Raw genomic sequence first — 18,305 nt, forward strand, 5'->3', positions numbered from 1 at the left:
TTTCAGATCATTAAACAAAATGTAAAAGTGCAACTCAGGAACATCGTTTCATTAAATAAGAGAGACATTTACAGAACACCTGTATCACCCGGTAAAAAGAACCAGTTAACTCACCCATATTAAACTGGTCATATGATTTAACCAGCTGAACATAGCAGGTTTGATTTCAGCTCATCTCAAACCTCGCCGTCCAGCAGCACCTTAAAGTTTCTACAGGAACACTACACCACCATCTGAGCTCACTTCTTGAAATTACCTGGTCTATAAAGTCTAGAACTCTAGGACTTCACTGAACCACAATGAGAGCCGTTATCCAGTATGGAGTGAACTAGGAACAGTGCAGAATGTTGAAATTTCTTCAAGGGTTCAGCAACAACTGATCCATGAAGTCACAGAAGTAAATAAAACCTGTACAGAAGTGCAGGAGCATTTTAATCCTAATCTTAATCCAGATGAATCACATTAATCACATTAATCACATAAACGTCTCACACCTGTTCAGTACAGCAACATGATTTTTCAGTTCATCTCAGTTTCTTTGGAGGTTGGGGTCAGAGTGCAGGGTCAGTTATTGTACACATCCCTGAAGCAGACAGGGTTAAGGGCCTTGCTCAGGGGCCACTAGTCCACCACTGTTTTTGTTCAGTCTGTGAGCTGAGTGTGAGGTGTTTGTGAACACCAGGATGGGGCGTGGTGTTCATACCTGCTGATCTCGGTTCTGTACGTCCACACACGATGCTGTGCTGATGTGTGTGTGTGTGTGTGTGTGTGTGTGTGTGTGTGTGTGAGTGTGTGTGTGTATATGAGTGAGTGTGTGTGTGTGTGTGTGTGTGTGTGTGTGCTGCAGAGGATGCTAGTCACCCCCCCCCCCCCCCCCCCCCCCATCCCCATCCCCATCCCCATCCCCATCCCCATCCCCAAACACAGACACGGTAATCAGACTCTTTTCAGTGGTGTATAAAGATGAGATCGTCTCTCTCCTGCAGAACTGAAGCGACGGGAACATCTGCGCCTCACACGCTTTGATCTCATCATTTGGGTTCCTTTCATCTTTTCTCTTTGGTTTGAACTTTCTGAGCGTTTACAGGAATGAAGACGATTCTTTGATGAAGCTCCTGCTGGGGAAGTTCCTCCGTCTTACTATCAGGAAGTGACTGAACCCCAAAATTAGCTGCTCTTGGACGGGTCTCGTTCAGCCGTGTGTGTGGGAGTGTGTGGGAGTGAGTGAGTGTGTGTGTGTGTGAGTGTGTGTGTGTGTGTGTGTGAGTGAGTGAGTGAGTGTGTGTGTGTGCGTGCGTGTGTGTGTGTGTATAATGAGTATAGAGTGGTGTGGGTGGTGCTCAGCCTCACACACACTCACAATAGCTGCTGATTTCTCTGTGATGTAGAACTGACATCAATCACTGACTGTCTCTGCTCACCTGTCTGTCTTCCTGTATCTCAATCATAACCAGTGTGGTGCTACCAGCCTGGCCAGGTGCTCAGCAGACAGAACTGGTCTTTAATCTTTAATCTAATTTTTTATTGTATTTTATTATATTAGATATCACACAAATCTTTATTTCTTTACTTATTTCTTTATTCAGCTATATAGTTGTGTACAGTAATACTTAAGTTTAATACTTTTTACTTTAATGTATCTTGAACTCCCTGACTTTCCCTTAGGGATGAATAAAGTGATCTATCACTGGCTGTCTGTCTTTATGCTGCTGCCATAGTGACTCCTGCTGTCTGATCGATGTAACTGCAGTTCAGATGATCTGTGCTGCATGAATCAAGACGTGATTTTTTAATAAACGATTCTGCACCAGAACTTTCTCTGATCCGATTTCAGCCACTTTTAGGCTTTGACATCCAACCAGAACCTGATTTCTGTGTTGTTGTTTTTTTTGTGCGTCTTATCTTTAGATGTTTAAAATGATGGTGCACAACCAGATCACCACGACTAGAAGCTCTGTTCTCCTGATAAAAACTCCACTGTGGAATCTCCATGTTAGTTAGAGCTAGCTGGTGTGTTTTTATCCTCCTCCACACTGTTCAGAGTAGAGAGAGAACGAGAGAGAGAGAGAGAGACAGTGAGAGAGAGAGAGAGAGAGAGAGAGACAGTGAGAGAGACAGACCCAAATTATCAAACACCTCAAAAACACTTATCTGGAACATTGGAGAACCCAAACTCAATCCCAAAACAGACTGAACTGCTATCTGACCCTAAAACATGAATACAACCTGGCCACGTATCTCCTCACTGTCCGAGATACGAAGCAGAGACAGACTGAGTGACCACAGCCTGGCCATCGAGAGAGGCAGGTTAAAAAAGTCCTGGATCCCCAGAGAGGAGAGACTGTGTGGTCACTGCAGGACAGGTGAGGTTGAGACAGAGGTGCACTTCCTTCTAAACTGCCCAAAATACACAACAATCAGAAACAAATATTATAATCAGTTAGAAAGAGAAGTGAGCGGCTTCAGAACGCTGACAGAGAGCCAGAAACCGGCCATTATATTAGGAGAGGGACCATCAGCCCCCACTGCAGCCAGATATGTACACGAGTGTCACACACACCGGGACAGTGAGTGAAACACCAAATCACCCCCCCCCGCACACACACCACACACACACATCACACACACACTACACACCCACCACACACACATCACACACACACCACACACACACATCACACACCCACCACACACACACACACCACACACCCACCACACACACACTACACACATCACACACACACACACCACACACACCCACCACACACATCACACACCCACCACACACACACATCACACACATCACACACACACCCACCACACACACACACTACACACATCACACACACATCACACACCCACCACACACACACATCACACACATCACACACACACATCACACACACACCACCCACCCCCCGCACACACACCACACACACACATCACACACCCACCACACACACACACACACCACACACATCACACACACACCACACACATCACACACCCACCACACACACACTACACACATCACACACACACCACACACACCCACCACACACATCACACACACACCACACACACACACCACACACATCACACACACACATCACACACTACACACACACTACACACATCACACACACACCACAAACATCACACACACACCACACCCATCACACACACACCACACACACACTACACACATCACACACACACACCACACCCATCACACACCCACCACACACACTACACACATCACACACACACACCACACACACCCACCACACACATCACACACACACTACACACACATCACACACACCCACCACACACACATCACACACACACCACCCACCCCCCGCACACACACCACACACACACATCACACACCCACCACACACACACACACCACACACATCACACACACACCACACACACACTACACACACACTACACACATCACACACACACACACCACACACACCCACCACACACATCACACACACACACCACACACATCACACACCCACTACACACACACTACACACATCACACACACACACACCACACACACACATCACACACACCACAAACATCACACACACACCACACCCATCACACACACACACACCACACCCATCACACACCCACCACACACACACTACACACATCACACACCACACACATCACACACACACCACACACACATCACACACCCACCACACACACACCACACACACCCACATCACACACCACACACATCACACACACACCACACACACACATCACACACACACCACAAACATCACACACACCACACCCATCACACACACACCACACACACACTACACACATCACACACACACCACACCCATCACACACACACCACACACACACTACACACACCCACCACACACACACTACACACATCACACACACACCACACACACCCACCAAACACACATCACACACACCCCCGCACCCACCCCCCGCACACACACCACACTCACATCACACACCCACCCACCCCGCACACACATCACACACACATCACACACACATCACACACACATCACACACCACACACAGTAATATTTTCTCTTTTTTTGTGTGAACAATTGTTTTATTACATAATGAATATTTTCTTACTATTTTTCTTTTTTTAAATATGTTCTTTTTTTAAAATATTTATATATACTATATGTATGCTTTGACAATACAAATATGTAAATTTGTCATGTCAATAAAGCAAATTGAATTGAATTGACAGTGGGTGAGAGAGAGACAGTGGGAGAGACAGTGGGAGAGAGAGAGACAGTGGGAGAGACAGTGGGAGAGAGATATTATCAGTACTGATGGAGATGTGCTGATGTTCCTCAGTGTGAGCTCTGTGATGAGTCACTGACTGTATCAGATCATTATCAGAATTTATCGTGGGTTGAGGAGATGTGATGGAGGCATGTGATGGAGGGCGGATTTGGGGTGTGTGGGGGTTGTTCTGTTCCATCAGTCTGTGTTCATCTTTCAGTCATTGACTAGTGGAAGATGAAGAAGATGACGTGGTTCCACATGCTGGTGTGAAGTATCCACTGAAACTGTTCCACATCTAAAACGTTTACATTTCACAGATAAACGAGCAGGTTCAGGGATCCTGATCAGTTCCACCCAACCTTCTCCTGAACCTTCATCCACCTGAATCCACAATCTTACTTTAATACTAAAGTATAAAAACACAGGATTTAATATTACAGTATCTATTATTATATAAGTTATTCATTCATTGTAGGAGCAGGAAGTGAATCCTGAAAATGAAAATGGTGACGGTGAAAATCTCAGCCAATAATTAAACAATTCAGCCACCTGGTGGAAACACAGTCAAAACACAACACAAATATTCATATATTTAATATGAACTTTATTTATATTCGAATTAATTAGTAAATTACAACATTTAAATAGTTTTCAGTGTAGTATGTAGTACTCAGCGTTTACTATGCAGTGTTTAGTATTTAGTATATAGTATGCAGTATGTAGTGTGCAGTATGTAGTAAGCAGTATGTTGTATGCAGTATGCAGTAAGCAGTATGTAGTATGCAGTATGTAGTATGCAGTATGTAGTACACAGTAAGCAGTATGTAGTACGCAGTAAGCAGTATGTAGTAAGCAGTATGTAGTAAGCAGTATGCGGTATGTAGTATGTAGTAAGCAGTATGCAGTAAGTAGTATGTAGTATGCAGTATGTAGTACGCAGTAAGCAGTATGTAGTATGCAGTATGTAGTATGCAGTACGCAGTAAGCAGTATGTAGTACGCAGTATGTAGTAAGCAGTATGTAGTATGCAGTATATAGTACACAGTAAGCAGTATGTAGTACGCAGTAAGCAGTATGTAGTATGCAGTATGTAGTACGCAGTTAGCAGTATGTAGTACGCAGTATGTAGTAAGCAGTATGTAGTATGCAGTAAGCAGTATGTAGTAAGCAGTATGTAGTATGTAGTATGTAGTAAGCAGTATGCAGTAAGTAGTATGCAGTATGTAGTGTGTAGTATGCCGTAATCAGTATGCAGTATGTAGTGTGTAGTATGCAGTAAGCAGTATGTAGTAATCAGTATGCAGTATGTAGTATGTAGTGTGTAGTATGCAGTAATCAGTACTCAGTATGTAGTGTGTAATATGTAGTAAGCAGTATGTAGTAAGCAGTATGTAGTATGCAGTAATCAGTAAGCAGTATGTAGTAAGCAGTAAGCAGTATGTAGTATGCAGTATGTAGTATGCAGTAAGCAGTATGTAGTATGTAGTATGCAGTATGTAGTAAGCAGTATGTAGTATGCAGTAATCAGTAAGCAGTATGCAGTATGTAGTATGTAGTAAGCAGTATGTAGTATGCAGTAATCAGTAAGCAGTAAGCAGTATGTAGTATGTAGTATGCAGTATGTAGTAAGCAGTATGTAGTAAGCAGTATGTAGTAAGCAGTATGTAGTATGCAGTAATCAGTAATCAGTAAGCAGTAAGCAGTATGTAGTATGTAGTATGCAGTATGTAGTAAGCAGTATGTAGTAAGCAGTATGTAGTAAGCAGTATGTAGTAAGCAGTATGTAGTAAGTAGGGCTGTCGCGCTAACCGCAATTTTGAAATATCGCGGTATAGACCAGCCAACCGCAGGGCATGCTGGACAACCGCAACACCGCGATATTCACGTTTTTTCTTTCTTTCTTCTCCTTTTTTTTATTGTTGCAGGTCCATCTTGTTTTATACGCTTACATTCGTGCGTAATAAATGTTAAATAAATTCATAATGAAAATGAGCTAGGAGCGACATTTTCCCGCAACCTGTTCTCATGCGTTGCTGCTGAGTGTCAGGCTTTGTGTTTTAAAATGTAAACAATCGCAACAGGAATTATAGGCAAGTTTATTAATGATTAAATTGAGTTCACACTCAATAAATACTTGTAATTTAGACTATATTTAAACAGCCTTGGCGAACTAAAACACTTAATGACGGTTAATATGGCATTGCAGCCTGCAGATTCTCTCTTGCTCGCTTGCTGGAATGATTTAAATGCATTTTTTCGTTGAATAAAAATGTATTGAAACGAATAATAACTTGAAATGTAGTATATATTGTTATGTTAATTATACCTACTAAATAGATGGTTAATAGTGGCGCGATAACCAGGCTAGACTTTCTCTGATCTCTAAAGTCGCATGCAGGATCAGTACATCTACAGTGTATTAATGCAACGAGCACCATCAGAGAGAGTTTTAGTACCGAGGGGAACATCGCTACCCCACTCAGATCCTCTCTAAAACACATCAGGTGAACATGTTGGTTCGTCTAGCGCGCATGATAACGCAGGTTTAAACTCTTACAGACTTTATTCTTTATTCTATTTTTTTACCATATTTTGATTAGATGTGCATTTAAAATATTTAGCCTAAACACTTTTTTTTTGTTTCACAGTGCTAGATATCTAGCCTAGGCTAGAAGCTAATTTAAACCTTTTTTTAATAGAGAAAAGACGCGCATCCCTGCTCTGTTCTGTATTTAACAATAGCCTAAACACGCATTTCATTGGTCTTAAAGCCGTCTCATCTTTGTCATTATAAAGCAATAATATATCAAATCATAGCCTAACAATAAAGCTTGTTTATATAGCTCTAAAATCCAGATAAATTAAGTAATTTTCAAAAAAAAAAAAAAAAATGGCGATATAACCGCATACCGCGATATTGAGACAGTCTGAATACCGCAAGGGGAAATTCTGTCACCGCGACAGCCCTAGTAGTAAGCAGTATGTAGTATGCAGTAATCAGTAAGCAGTATGTAGTATGCAGTAATCAGTAAGCAGTATGTAGTATGCAGTATGTAGTAAGCAGTATGCAGTATGTAGTATGCAGTATGTAGTATGCAGTATGTAGTATGCAGTATGCAGTATGTAGTAAGCAGTATGCAGTATGTAGTATGTAGTAAGCAGTATGTAGTATGCAGTATGCAGTATGTAGTAAGCAGTATGTAGTATGTAGTATGCAGTATGTAGTAAGCAGTATGTAGTATGCAGTAATCAGTAAGCAGTATGCAGTATGTAGTATGCAGTATGTAGTAAGCAGTATGCAGTATGTAGTATGTAGTATGCAGTATGTAGTAAGCAGTATGTAGTATGCAGTATGTAGTATGCAGTATGTAGTAAGCAGTATGCAGTATGTAGTATGTAGTATGCAGTATGTAGTACGCAGTATGTATTATGCAGTAATCAGTAAGCAGTATGTAGTATGCAGTATGTAGTAAGCAGTATGTAGTATGTAGTATGCAGTATGTAGTAAGCAGTATGTAGTATGCAGTAATCAGTAAGCAGTATGTAGTATGCAGTATGTAGTAAGCAGTATGTAGTATGCAGTAATCAGTAATCAGTATGCAGTATGTAGTATGTAGTATTCAGTATGTAGTAAGCAGTATGCAGTATGTAGTAAGCAGTATGTAGTATGTAGTATGCAGTATGTAGTATGCAGTAATCAGTAAGCAGTATGTAGTATGTAGTATGTAGTAAGCAGTATGTAGTATGCAGTAATCAGTAAGCAGTAAGCAGTATGTAGTATGTAGTATGCAGTATGTAGTAAGCAGTATGTAGTATGCAGTAATCAGTAAGCAGTATGTAGTATGCAGTATGTAGTAAGCAGTATGTAGTATGCAGTAATCAGTAAGCAGTATGCAGTATGTAGTATGTAGTATGCAGTATGTAGTAAGCAGTATGTAGTATGCAGTATGTAGTAAGCAGTATGTAGTATGCAGTAATCAGTAAGCAGTATGCAGTATGTAGTATGTAGTATGCAGTATGTAGTAAGCAGTATGTAGTATGTAGTAAGCAGTATGTAGTATGCAGTAATCAGTAAGCAGTATGTAGTATGCAGTATGTAGTAAGCAGTATGTAGTATGCAGTAATCAGTAAGCAGTATGCAGTATGTAGTATGTAGTATGCAGTATGTAGTAAGCAGTATGTAGTATGTAGTAAGCAGTATGTAGTAATCAGTAATCAGTAAGCAGTATGCAGTATGTAGTATGTAGTATGCAGTATGTAGTAAGCAGTATGTAGTATGTAGTAAGCAGTATGTAGTAATCAGTAATCAGTAAGCAGTATGCAGTATGTAGTATGTAGTATGCAGTATGTAGTAAGCAGTATGTATGTGGCCCCGCCCTGTTTGTTGTATCGATGAAAGTTTGTGTTGTAAAGATGGCGGATTTCCTGCCGTCTCGCTCTCTCCTCTCCTTCTGTTTCTCTAAATGTCTGCTGAACAGCGGTGAGGCGGAGCAGATGAGGATCTCGAAGGAGATTGATCGCTGTATTTCTCGGGATAAAGCTTATGTGAAGCGGTTAGTGAAGATCCTGCTGCTGGGAGCCGGAGAGAGCGGAAAATCCACCTTCCTCAAACAGATGCGCATCATTCACGGTCAGGACTTCGACCAGCAGGCCCGAGAGGAGTTCCGAGCCACCATCTACAGTAACGTCATTAAAGGTTTCACCTAATTCATCACTTTATTTCACTTTAATCAACTTTAACTGCTCACTCTCTCCAGTTCCGTTTCATCTTCCTGAGATTGACTGGGCTAGTTTGTTACAAATCCCTCCATGTTCCCTACTCTAGTGCACTAGTATTAATACTGTACAGCGGAGGCCGCGCACCCTACCTAGTGCACTCCGCTACTGTGATTTATACAGGATCCGCTACTGCGCGCGTCTTCCAAACCAAAAGTTCTTAAAGATCGAGTCACACCGATAATCGATTCTCTTTTGGTTAAAGCATGAAGTTAAAACCTAAAGTTAGCTACTGCTCTGGAGTCAACACTTGAAGTTACTGTGTTTGTGTCTGTGGAACCGATCCCAAATTTAACATTGTTCCCTACACACATGCTTTACACTGTTTACGCTTATGCACCCTAACTAGTGCACTTCGTTACAGCTTGTGAGCGGTTCATGGAGCCCCTATTTAAGAGAACTGTTCGAACCCAAACGTAAGAAAAGTGCAAATGTTTAAATAAAAGTGATCAACTGAGTGGAAAACTTTATTCAATAGTTAAATAAACCGAATATTATTAAATAGTGTTAAAACAAGTAGCATAATACACAAAGTTAGCACAGTTAGCATTAACACTGATGCTAACAAAAGCAGAACAGAATAAACAAACGCTATAAATTGTTTGACTTATATAATTTGTATTGTTTAATTAAACATTGTCCCTTGAAAGTTGCTGGTCTTTTATTTATATGCATTAATATAGCAATGTTTCTTTCATTTTTGATAGGATTAGTTTGATATGTAAATATGTAAGATATTAGTAAATATGATTGTTAGGCCTGTCAGGATCATCACAGTTCAGCTGGTTATTAATAATCATAATAATCATAATAATAACTATACTCTCTCAGACCACTTTATTAGGAACGCCTGTACTCATGTAATGATCTGATCACTCTTTATAACCACGAGCAAACAATCAGCTCAGAACCCAAAAACCTCAGGAGCAGGACTCTGAGGATACAGTGGGCACAGGCTCACCCAAACTCAACAGCTGAGAATGGTGCTGCATGGATTCATGGAAGCAACCGCCCAGTGTTCCCAGTATAGGCTGGTGATGGTGTAAGGAATGTTTTCTTGGCATATGTCACACCCCCTCCCAATTTAATACTGTGGTTTAATGCCTCAGTGAATCCACTCAGTGGAATCATGAATAAAGTGCTGTCCGTTTATTTCTGACAGAAGTCAAGTGAGTCTGGTCTGATTTATCACTTCTGGTTGTTTGTAAGTTTGAAATATTGTGACATCGTGGGCTACTGCTTGTTCTATTTTTGTGTTTCTTCCTTTTTATTCCAGTGTAGTTGTTTCTATTCCCCGGTTGTAACTTCCTCCAGCGCTGCGCTGACCGAGGAGAGTCGCAGACTATCACACGCCCTCCCGGACGTGAGCACAGAGGTCAGAGGTGAAGTCTCACAGAGAGATGGATCACATACAGAACTCACAGTGCGTGTTAGATGGCTGGATTCGACCTTGAGACCTTGAGAGCTTCGCCTGAGGAGGGCTGGAGTATTAGACCGCTGTGCCACCCGAACCCCTGGAATTGTGTTTTTAAATCAAAATCATCACATCACGACCCCCTGAAGGACCTCAAACCTTTTGTATAATGATCACGCGGGTCCTGATACATCTGGTGTAAAGATCAGGAACATCATAGCAGCAGTGAAGCGTGGTGGTGGAAGTGTGATGGGGTGGGGTTATTTTGCTGCTTCAGGGTCTGGGTGACCCGCCATGTTTAGCTAAACCCAACAGGAGATCCTGAAGCAGAACGAGGAACAGAGTCGGTCTCTGTACCGTCTAAAAAAAACTAATGAAGGATTAGAGAGACGCCAGCAAAAATATTTCAGCTTTTTGTTTTAGCCTGAAACACCTGAACCTGTTCGACCAGTTCTAACACATACACTCTCACACACACACACACACACACACACACACACACACACACACACACACACACACACACACACACACACACACACACACACACACACACTCACTCACTCACTCACTCACTCACTCACTCACTCACTCACTCACTCACTCACTCACTCACTCACTCACTCACACACACACACACACACACACACACACACACACACACACACACACACACACACACACTCACTAACATGAACACACACACACACACACACACACACTCACTAACATGAACACACACACAATCTGAAGATGTTATTAAAGCTTCAGGTGTTTCTCTTTATTAATAATAAACTGTATCTTTATTGGTTGGACAGTGAGTGACCTTCAGACGACCTTGTGTGTGCAGGTATCCGCGTGCTGGTGGACGCGAGAGAGAAGCTCCACATACCGTGGGGCGAGGCGTCCAATCAGAAGCACGGTGAGATGGTGATGGAGTTCGACACGCGGGCGGCACAGGGCCTGGTGCAGCAGAAGTTGTTCCTGCGGTACCTGCCGGCCGCGCGGGCGCTGTGGGCAGACAGCGGGATCCAGAACGCCTACGACCGGCGCCGAGAGTTCCAGCTGGTGAGAACGCTCGCCACCTATCCTCACCTCCCAAAGCTGTACAGATCAGATGGGGCCGGGGCCCCCACATCGGGGCCCCACATGGGCTCATGCTGAGTAGTGGTTAGATTTAGTGCAACATTTATTCATACTGATATTAATAAAACTCTTGATTAGCTTCAGCACGGCGTCTGTAGCTCCACGCTAGCGTGTGTTCGCCGCTCTGCACTGGCGGCGTTTCTGATTGCCGTTAGCGGTGGCGTGCGGTTCATGTTTACGTCTGTGTGGATCTGATTCAGGTTGTAAGCTAACAGGAAGTACAGGCGCTGAGCGATGCTACCCTGCACTGACCTGTTTTTAACTTCTGGCTTTTGAAGCTCACTGAACAGGAAGTGCACGTGAGGTAGGCGTGGTGGTCGCTGTGGTTACCTCGCGGCGCTGGTGCAGAGGTCACCATGACGAGTCCTGGTGTAGTGTTTCTATAGAAACCTGGACAAATCACAAACAAAAACCTGGGGGAGGTAGGGTTAGAGAGGGGTAGAGGAGTGAGGTGAGTCGAGTAAGGTACCAGTGAGGTACCAGTGAGGTACCAGTGAGGTACCAGTGAGGTACCAGTGAGGTACCAGTGAGGTACCAGTGAGGTGGTGAGGTACCGGTGAGTTAGTTAGGTAGTGAGGTACCGGTGAGGTAGTGAGGTACCGGTGAGTTAGTTAGGTAGTGAGGTACCGGTGAGGTAGTGAGGTACCGGTGAGGTAGTGAGGTACCGGTGAGGTAGTGAGGTACCGGTGAGGTACCGGTGAGGTACCGGTGAGGTACCGGTGAGGTACCGGTGAGGTAGTGAGGTACCGGTGAGTTAGTGAGGTACCGGTGAGGTACCGGTGAGGTAGTGAGGTACCGGTGAGGTAGTGAGGTACCGGTGAGGTACCGGTGAGGTAGTGAGGTACCGGTGAGTTAGTGAGGTACCGGTGAGGTACCGGTGAGGTAGTGAGGTACCGGTGAGTTAGTGAGGTACCGGTGAGGTACCGGTGAGGTAGTGAGGTACCGGTGAGGTAGTGAGGTGCCAGTATATCTGATCCTGATCCTCTGATGTTTGTGTTTCCTCCACAGGGAGAATCAGTCAAATATTTTCTGGATAATCTGGATAAACTGGAAATGATGGTGAGCATCGTCTAACCACCACACAGACACACACCTGCTGGACGATCAGTCAGTGATGGTTTATAGTGTGATCATGACGGAGGTTTCAGTTCTCCAGGGTCCCAGGTTCCTCTGATGGACCCACAGTTTTACTGTAACCTTATAATAACCTCATACACTGATCAGGCATAACATTATAACCATCTCCTTGTTTCTACACTCACTGTCCATTTTATCAGCTCCACTTACCATATAGAAGCACTTTGTAGTTCTACAATTACTGACTGTAGTCCATCTGTTTCTCTGCATGCTTTGTTACCCCCTTTCATGCTGTTCTTCAATGGTCAGGACCCCCACAGGACCACCACAGAGCAGGTATTATTTAGGTGGTGGATGATTCTCAGCACTGCAGTGACACTGACATGGTGGTGGTGTGTTAGTGTGTGTTGTGCTGGTATGAGTGGATCAGACACAGCAGCGCTGCTGGAGTTTTTAAACACCTCACTGTCACTGCTGGACTGAGAATCAGAATATCCAGCCAACAGCGCCCCGTGGGCAGCATCCTGTGCCCACTGATGAAGGTCTAGAAGATGAGCGACTCAAACAGCAGCGATAGATGAGCGATCGTCTCTGACTTCACATCTACAAGGTGGACCGACTAGGTAGGAGCGTCTAATAGAGTGGACAGTGAGTGGCAGGGCCGGAGTGAGCCCCCTTTTCAGCCCGGGAGTTTCATGCCCAAACCCGGCCTACTTTTTCCATGGAGGAGGAATTTGAATAAATAAAACAGCAGCTAGCTCTTACAATGCCTTTTTATTGGGTATAAGTTCAGGTATATGTTGGAAAGTTAACAGAAAACACTTCACTTAAACATGTTTAATTCAAATTTAAATCAGATAGAGATTTAAAAGGTAAAAAAAATGTGATGAAGATGAAAACGTATTTACATTTGTACAGGACCAATAAGTTGAAATAAAAATAATTTGAAATAAAAATTGCATTTGTCTTCCCAACAGAGAGGTGCTCTATTGTTAGGTTTACACTAAACTCTTAAGTAGCTTCACTACTCGCATATTTAGTGGCTACCTACAGCATCAAAAGCCTCCTAAGCAGTGCACTGGTTTCTGCAACTTTATTAATAACGGTGACATTGTCTATAGACATGAGACATGGCTTATCTTCTGCTGTGAGGCTAAAAAACATTTAATTAAGGGTAAGCCTATTTTGTTGAATAACATAACATGCCTGAAGTTTTTTTTTTTTTTTTTTTACTTTACAATTTAGCCTATATTATGATGACGTAAAATTGATAGTGATTTAGGCTGTTTGTCTTTATTTGTTACAATTAATTAGGCTATCATGCTGACATCTTTCTGAATGTCTGAACAATTTAACATATATCATGTATATTCTCTACGTTATATTTTACATTACAAATAACAATCTTAGTTTAAATAACTCTGTTAGCCTATCCTCTAGCTGTCCCTTCAGTAGTCATGGCCTCCTCGGGATCATCAGTACAGTAGCGTCGGAACAAAAACATTCCATTAATGAGTTAGGCTATTTAATATATTACACTTCAAATTATGTTCATTATTTTCAGCTTGAAACTGGATGTTTGTGATTAATGGTGTGTATTGGGTTCTACAAAATAAACTACGCTAAGTTGACTTTGCAAATTTTGCGCAATACCGGCTGCATGGGGTCTGTCCTCTTTAAAACAGGTCTGTTAATTTGGCAGCATCTTCTTCCAACGCCTTTCTTTTTCTTTTTTTTTACCTGGCCTTGTCGGCTCCACCTGGCCTCTTCCTGCCCTCCATCACCACCGACTGATGGTTTGCGCTATTCTGTTTGCTTTATTAACTTTTACCGGCACTCCAGAAAAGACGCCTCGTGGGCCAAACCAACTTAAACATTTGGGAGGGGGAGAATTCCCTCAGATGGTAGAACCCATCTGATCTACTGCGGTGTTGGGGCTGCGCTGTCAGATGAATGGAGAATGAATGCAAGAAGAAAATTAGATAAATGACAGATAAGTGTCAAAATTATTTTTCCCATCCAACCGGCCCAAACTCGAGATTGACATGAGCCGACCCATCGGGAATCCTCCCGAATCTCCCGATTAGCCACTCCGGGCTTGGTGAGTGGACACGGTGTTTAAAAACTCCAGCAGCGCTGCTGTGTCTGATCCACTCATACCAGCACAACACAACGTTACTGTTAACAGTGAGGTGACTCCTGGGTAGATTTACTACTGTTCCATGTTTCCAGTGTTATGAGATAATAATGGCTCCTCCTGTGGTTCGGTGGAGTAACAGAGCCTCAGTAAACGAGGTGCAGTGTTCCTGTAGAAGCTTTAAGGCGTGTGTTTCGGTCTCTCCTCAGGACTACCTCCCGAGTCAGCAGGACATCCTCCTGGCACGCAGACCCACCAAGGGCATCCACGAGTACGACTTCGAGATCAAGAACGTGCCCTTCAAGGTGGTGGACGTGGGGGGCCAGCGCTCGGAGCGGCGGCGCTGGTTCGAGTGCTTCGACAGCGTCACGTCCATCCTGTTCCTGGTGTCGTCCAGCGAGTTCGACCAGGTCCTGATGGAGGACCGGCAGACCAACAGGCTCACCGAGTCGCTCAACATCTTCGGCACCATCGCCAACAACCGCGTCTTCGGCAACGTCTCCATCATCCTGTTCCTCAACAAGACCGACCTGCTGGAGGAGAAGGTCAAGCTGGTCTCCATCAGGGACTTCTTCCCCGGGTTCGAGGGCGACCCGCACCGCCTGGAGGACGTCCAGGGCTTCCTGGTGGCGCGTTTCCGGGAGCAACGGCGCGAGCAGCAGCACAAGCCGCTGTACCACCACTTCACCACCGCCATCAACACCGAGAACGTACGGCTGGTGTTCCGCGACGTCAAGGACACCATCCTGCACGACAACCTCAAACAGCTCATGCTGCAGTGATGCATCGCCATAGAAACTGACTGGGTCAGCCGCAAGGGGGCGCTCTCTCTCTCACACACGCACTGAATCCGTAGGCGTGTCCTCGGGCCTCCTACAGAGTCAGTGTGTGTGTGTGTGTGTCCTGATAAGAGGCGGAGCTTAAGTTCTTGTATTATATATAATGAGCCAATCAGGTCTTCGATATTATGACATCACAACTTGCCTTTTAACTCCCGCTTCCATCACCCCGTTTAAAACAGCGTAGCGGATTCAGCTAACGTTAGCTTAGCTCGTTCGTTGGCGAGTAGCTACGTAAAGACGCTCCGGGGTTTCAGGACCGATTTTATTATTTAATTTAAATGTTTTAGTTTAAAATGAATTTTATTTTTTTAATTAAATACTAGATTTAATTGGTCAGTATTTGGAAACACAGTAGCGGTTCCACCTAGTGGTGGGAGGACGGAATTACACGTCCTTAACGATAGCGCTCACGCCGCTAACTGTCCTACTGAAAAGAGTCATTATCAGGCCGTTAACAAGCTAAGCTAATTTAGCGACGTTTGTTCCCCCTGTTGTTGTTTTTATTGTAATAATGGAATCAATCTGATGCTACGCCGCTATGGTTAGCACTGCCGCTATTTTGGATAGTCAGGAAGCTCCGCCTCTATAGAACCTAACGCAGCTCCGCTATTGGGTGTTTGAGGTAAACAGGAAGTTCTCAGCCGTCAAATCAGAGACTGATCTTTTTTCAACCAATGAAAAGTGTCGCAACGTTGATGCTAAACTCAGCGAGTCGCTTCATCCAGTGTTACCCGACCTACAGACGGCTAACATCTGTACCGCGAGAGTGTGTGTGTGTGTGTGTGTGTGTGTGTGTGTGAGTGTGTGTGTGAGTGTGTGAGTGTGAGTGTGTGTGTGTGAGTGTGAGTGTGAGTGTGTGTGTGTGTGTGTGTGTGTGTGTGTGTGTGTGTGTGTGAGTGTGAGTGTGAGTGTGTGTGAGTGTGTGTGTGTGTGTGTGTGTGTGAGTGAGTGAGTGTGTGAGTGTGATTTTCTATCTCCACAGTTTTCTAGTGTTTTGTACTGAAGCCCTGTGATTGGTTGATTGATTGATGATGTAATAGGAAGATTCTGGAGCCTGGTTAGTATCTGTATGATTTTGAGTCGTGTGTTTGTATATAGATGAAGTTTATATTGTAGTTATAAATTATGTTTCATGTTTACACCGCCGCTACGTTACGTATCTGCACCGCCGCCGCTGGGCTCGTTAGCATCATTAGCATTGTTAGCATGTGCTGATCTCATGTCTACAGTATTAACATCACAAACCAAACCGCTCGTACTGAATCAGCAGCTCATCAGAACCACCCACACTCACTCACTCAGTCCAGATGACCCCAAATACAACCTACATGACATTAGGAGAACATGACAAACTCGTTTAAAGACCCTGACCAGAATGAACCCGTTAATAAAGATGATGAATGAAGATCCAGTCCACTGAAGAACATGCTCATCACCTCACATGTACCCAGGTCTGTAGGGCTCACTCTGCTGTGCAACACTCACTCAGTACCACACTGACGCTCAGCTCAGCGCTGTATCAGGTTATTAAGAGCTCAGATCAGGGGTCACGTGGGGATCAGATCAGTGCTGGACCTGTATTGGATTGTGGTACGGGTTCTGTAGTGGATCAGTATGGTATTGAGTGGGTATTAGGTGAGTGGGATCAGGACCAGTTCTGGATCAGCTCGGTGTTTGACTACTATAGAATAAGTGTTGGATCAGTATGGTATTGGGTTTGGGGTACGGGTTCTGTATTGGATCAGGACCGTTTCTGGATCAGTATGGTATTGAACCTGTGTCCAGATGAGTTTGGATCAGTATTGATGTGTGTGTGTGTGTGGGGGGGGGGGGTTGGTTCTGAATCGGTGTTGATTTCAGGGATCAGTATCGGATCAGAAGCGGGTGTAGCTGTAACCACTGTAATTAAACCCCCTGTGGTGCGCCCGGTCCGAGCAGAGTGATGGTGAGGAGTTCCGGTTAGAGGACCTGGCTTTTCGACAGGCATGCCCCAAAAACATTGCTGACCCCCTGCAGAGCTGCTTCAGGCGTCCTGTTCGGGAAGCACCATTCTCTGTGTGTTCACGTTACCGTGGCGACTTTGACCTAGCCTGGGTTCGGAGTGTGTCGTAGTGAAGCGGTTGCCGGTGGTTACGGTTAGTGTGTTGAAACCACTTAAAGTGTAAAAGTGAGAGCAGTGTGTGAGTGTGTGTGTGAGTGTGTGTACTCAGGGCTGAACGTTGTTCCTTATCCGTGTTGATGTGTTCACGTGAGCGTCAGTAACACATCCTGTCCAGCGGTGGTGCTGTTTCCTAATCATTGTGTGCTAACATGCTAACAGGGGGGCGTGGTCACACACACTGATCACATGACTGTAAACAATTTCTTTATCTGTAACCACTTACCTTGAACCTGTGATGATTACAGTCGTGTGATGAGTGTGTGAGGTGATGATCGTACCCACCCCGCCGCCCCCCGCTAACATTCGCTTCTGCTTTTTACTTTCTAATTTATTTAATGTTTCCTGCACAATCCAGCTGTTTAATCCACATGTGCCACCATTAAAAGGTACCACCTATTAAAACCATCAACATCCTCCTGTCTTTATTATTATTATATT

General features: G+C 44.1%; 1 protein-coding gene across 1 annotated transcript; it reads left to right on the forward strand.

The window, feature by feature from the left end:
- The first annotated feature begins 8,727 nt into the window (after positions 1-8,727).
- gna13b (guanine nucleotide binding protein (G protein), alpha 13b) lies at positions 8,728-18,272 on the forward strand. Its single transcript, XM_063018477.1, has 4 exons — positions 8,728-9,010; positions 11,355-11,572; positions 12,659-12,709; positions 15,074-18,272. The coding sequence occupies exons 1-4, from the start codon at positions 8,728-8,730 to the stop codon at positions 15,644-15,646; spliced, it is 1,125 nt and encodes a 374-aa protein (XP_062874547.1). The 3' UTR covers positions 15,647-18,272.
- Positions 18,273-18,305: the final 33 nt, after the last annotated feature.

Source organism: Trichomycterus rosablanca, chromosome 22 (assembly GCF_030014385.1).
Source record: "Trichomycterus rosablanca isolate fTriRos1 chromosome 22, fTriRos1.hap1, whole genome shotgun sequence".
NCBI lineage: Eukaryota > Metazoa > Chordata > Actinopteri > Siluriformes > Trichomycteridae > Trichomycterus > Trichomycterus rosablanca.

What these genes read in the sequence shown, in the direction of transcription:
- gna13b (XM_063018477.1), top strand. Translation starts at nt 8,728, where the DNA reads ATGGCGGATTTCCTGCCGTCTCGCTCTCTCCTCTCCTTCTGTTTCTCT. An exon ending in CTACAGTAACGTCATTAAAG is followed by an intron (nt 9,011 to 11,354) that starts GTTTCACCTAAT and finishes TTGTGTGTGCAG; the next exon opens with GTATCCGCGTGCTGGTGGAC. An exon ending in TGGATAAACTGGAAATGATG is followed by an intron (nt 12,710 to 15,073) that starts GTGAGCATCGTC and finishes GTCTCTCCTCAG; the next exon opens with GACTACCTCCCGAGTCAGCA.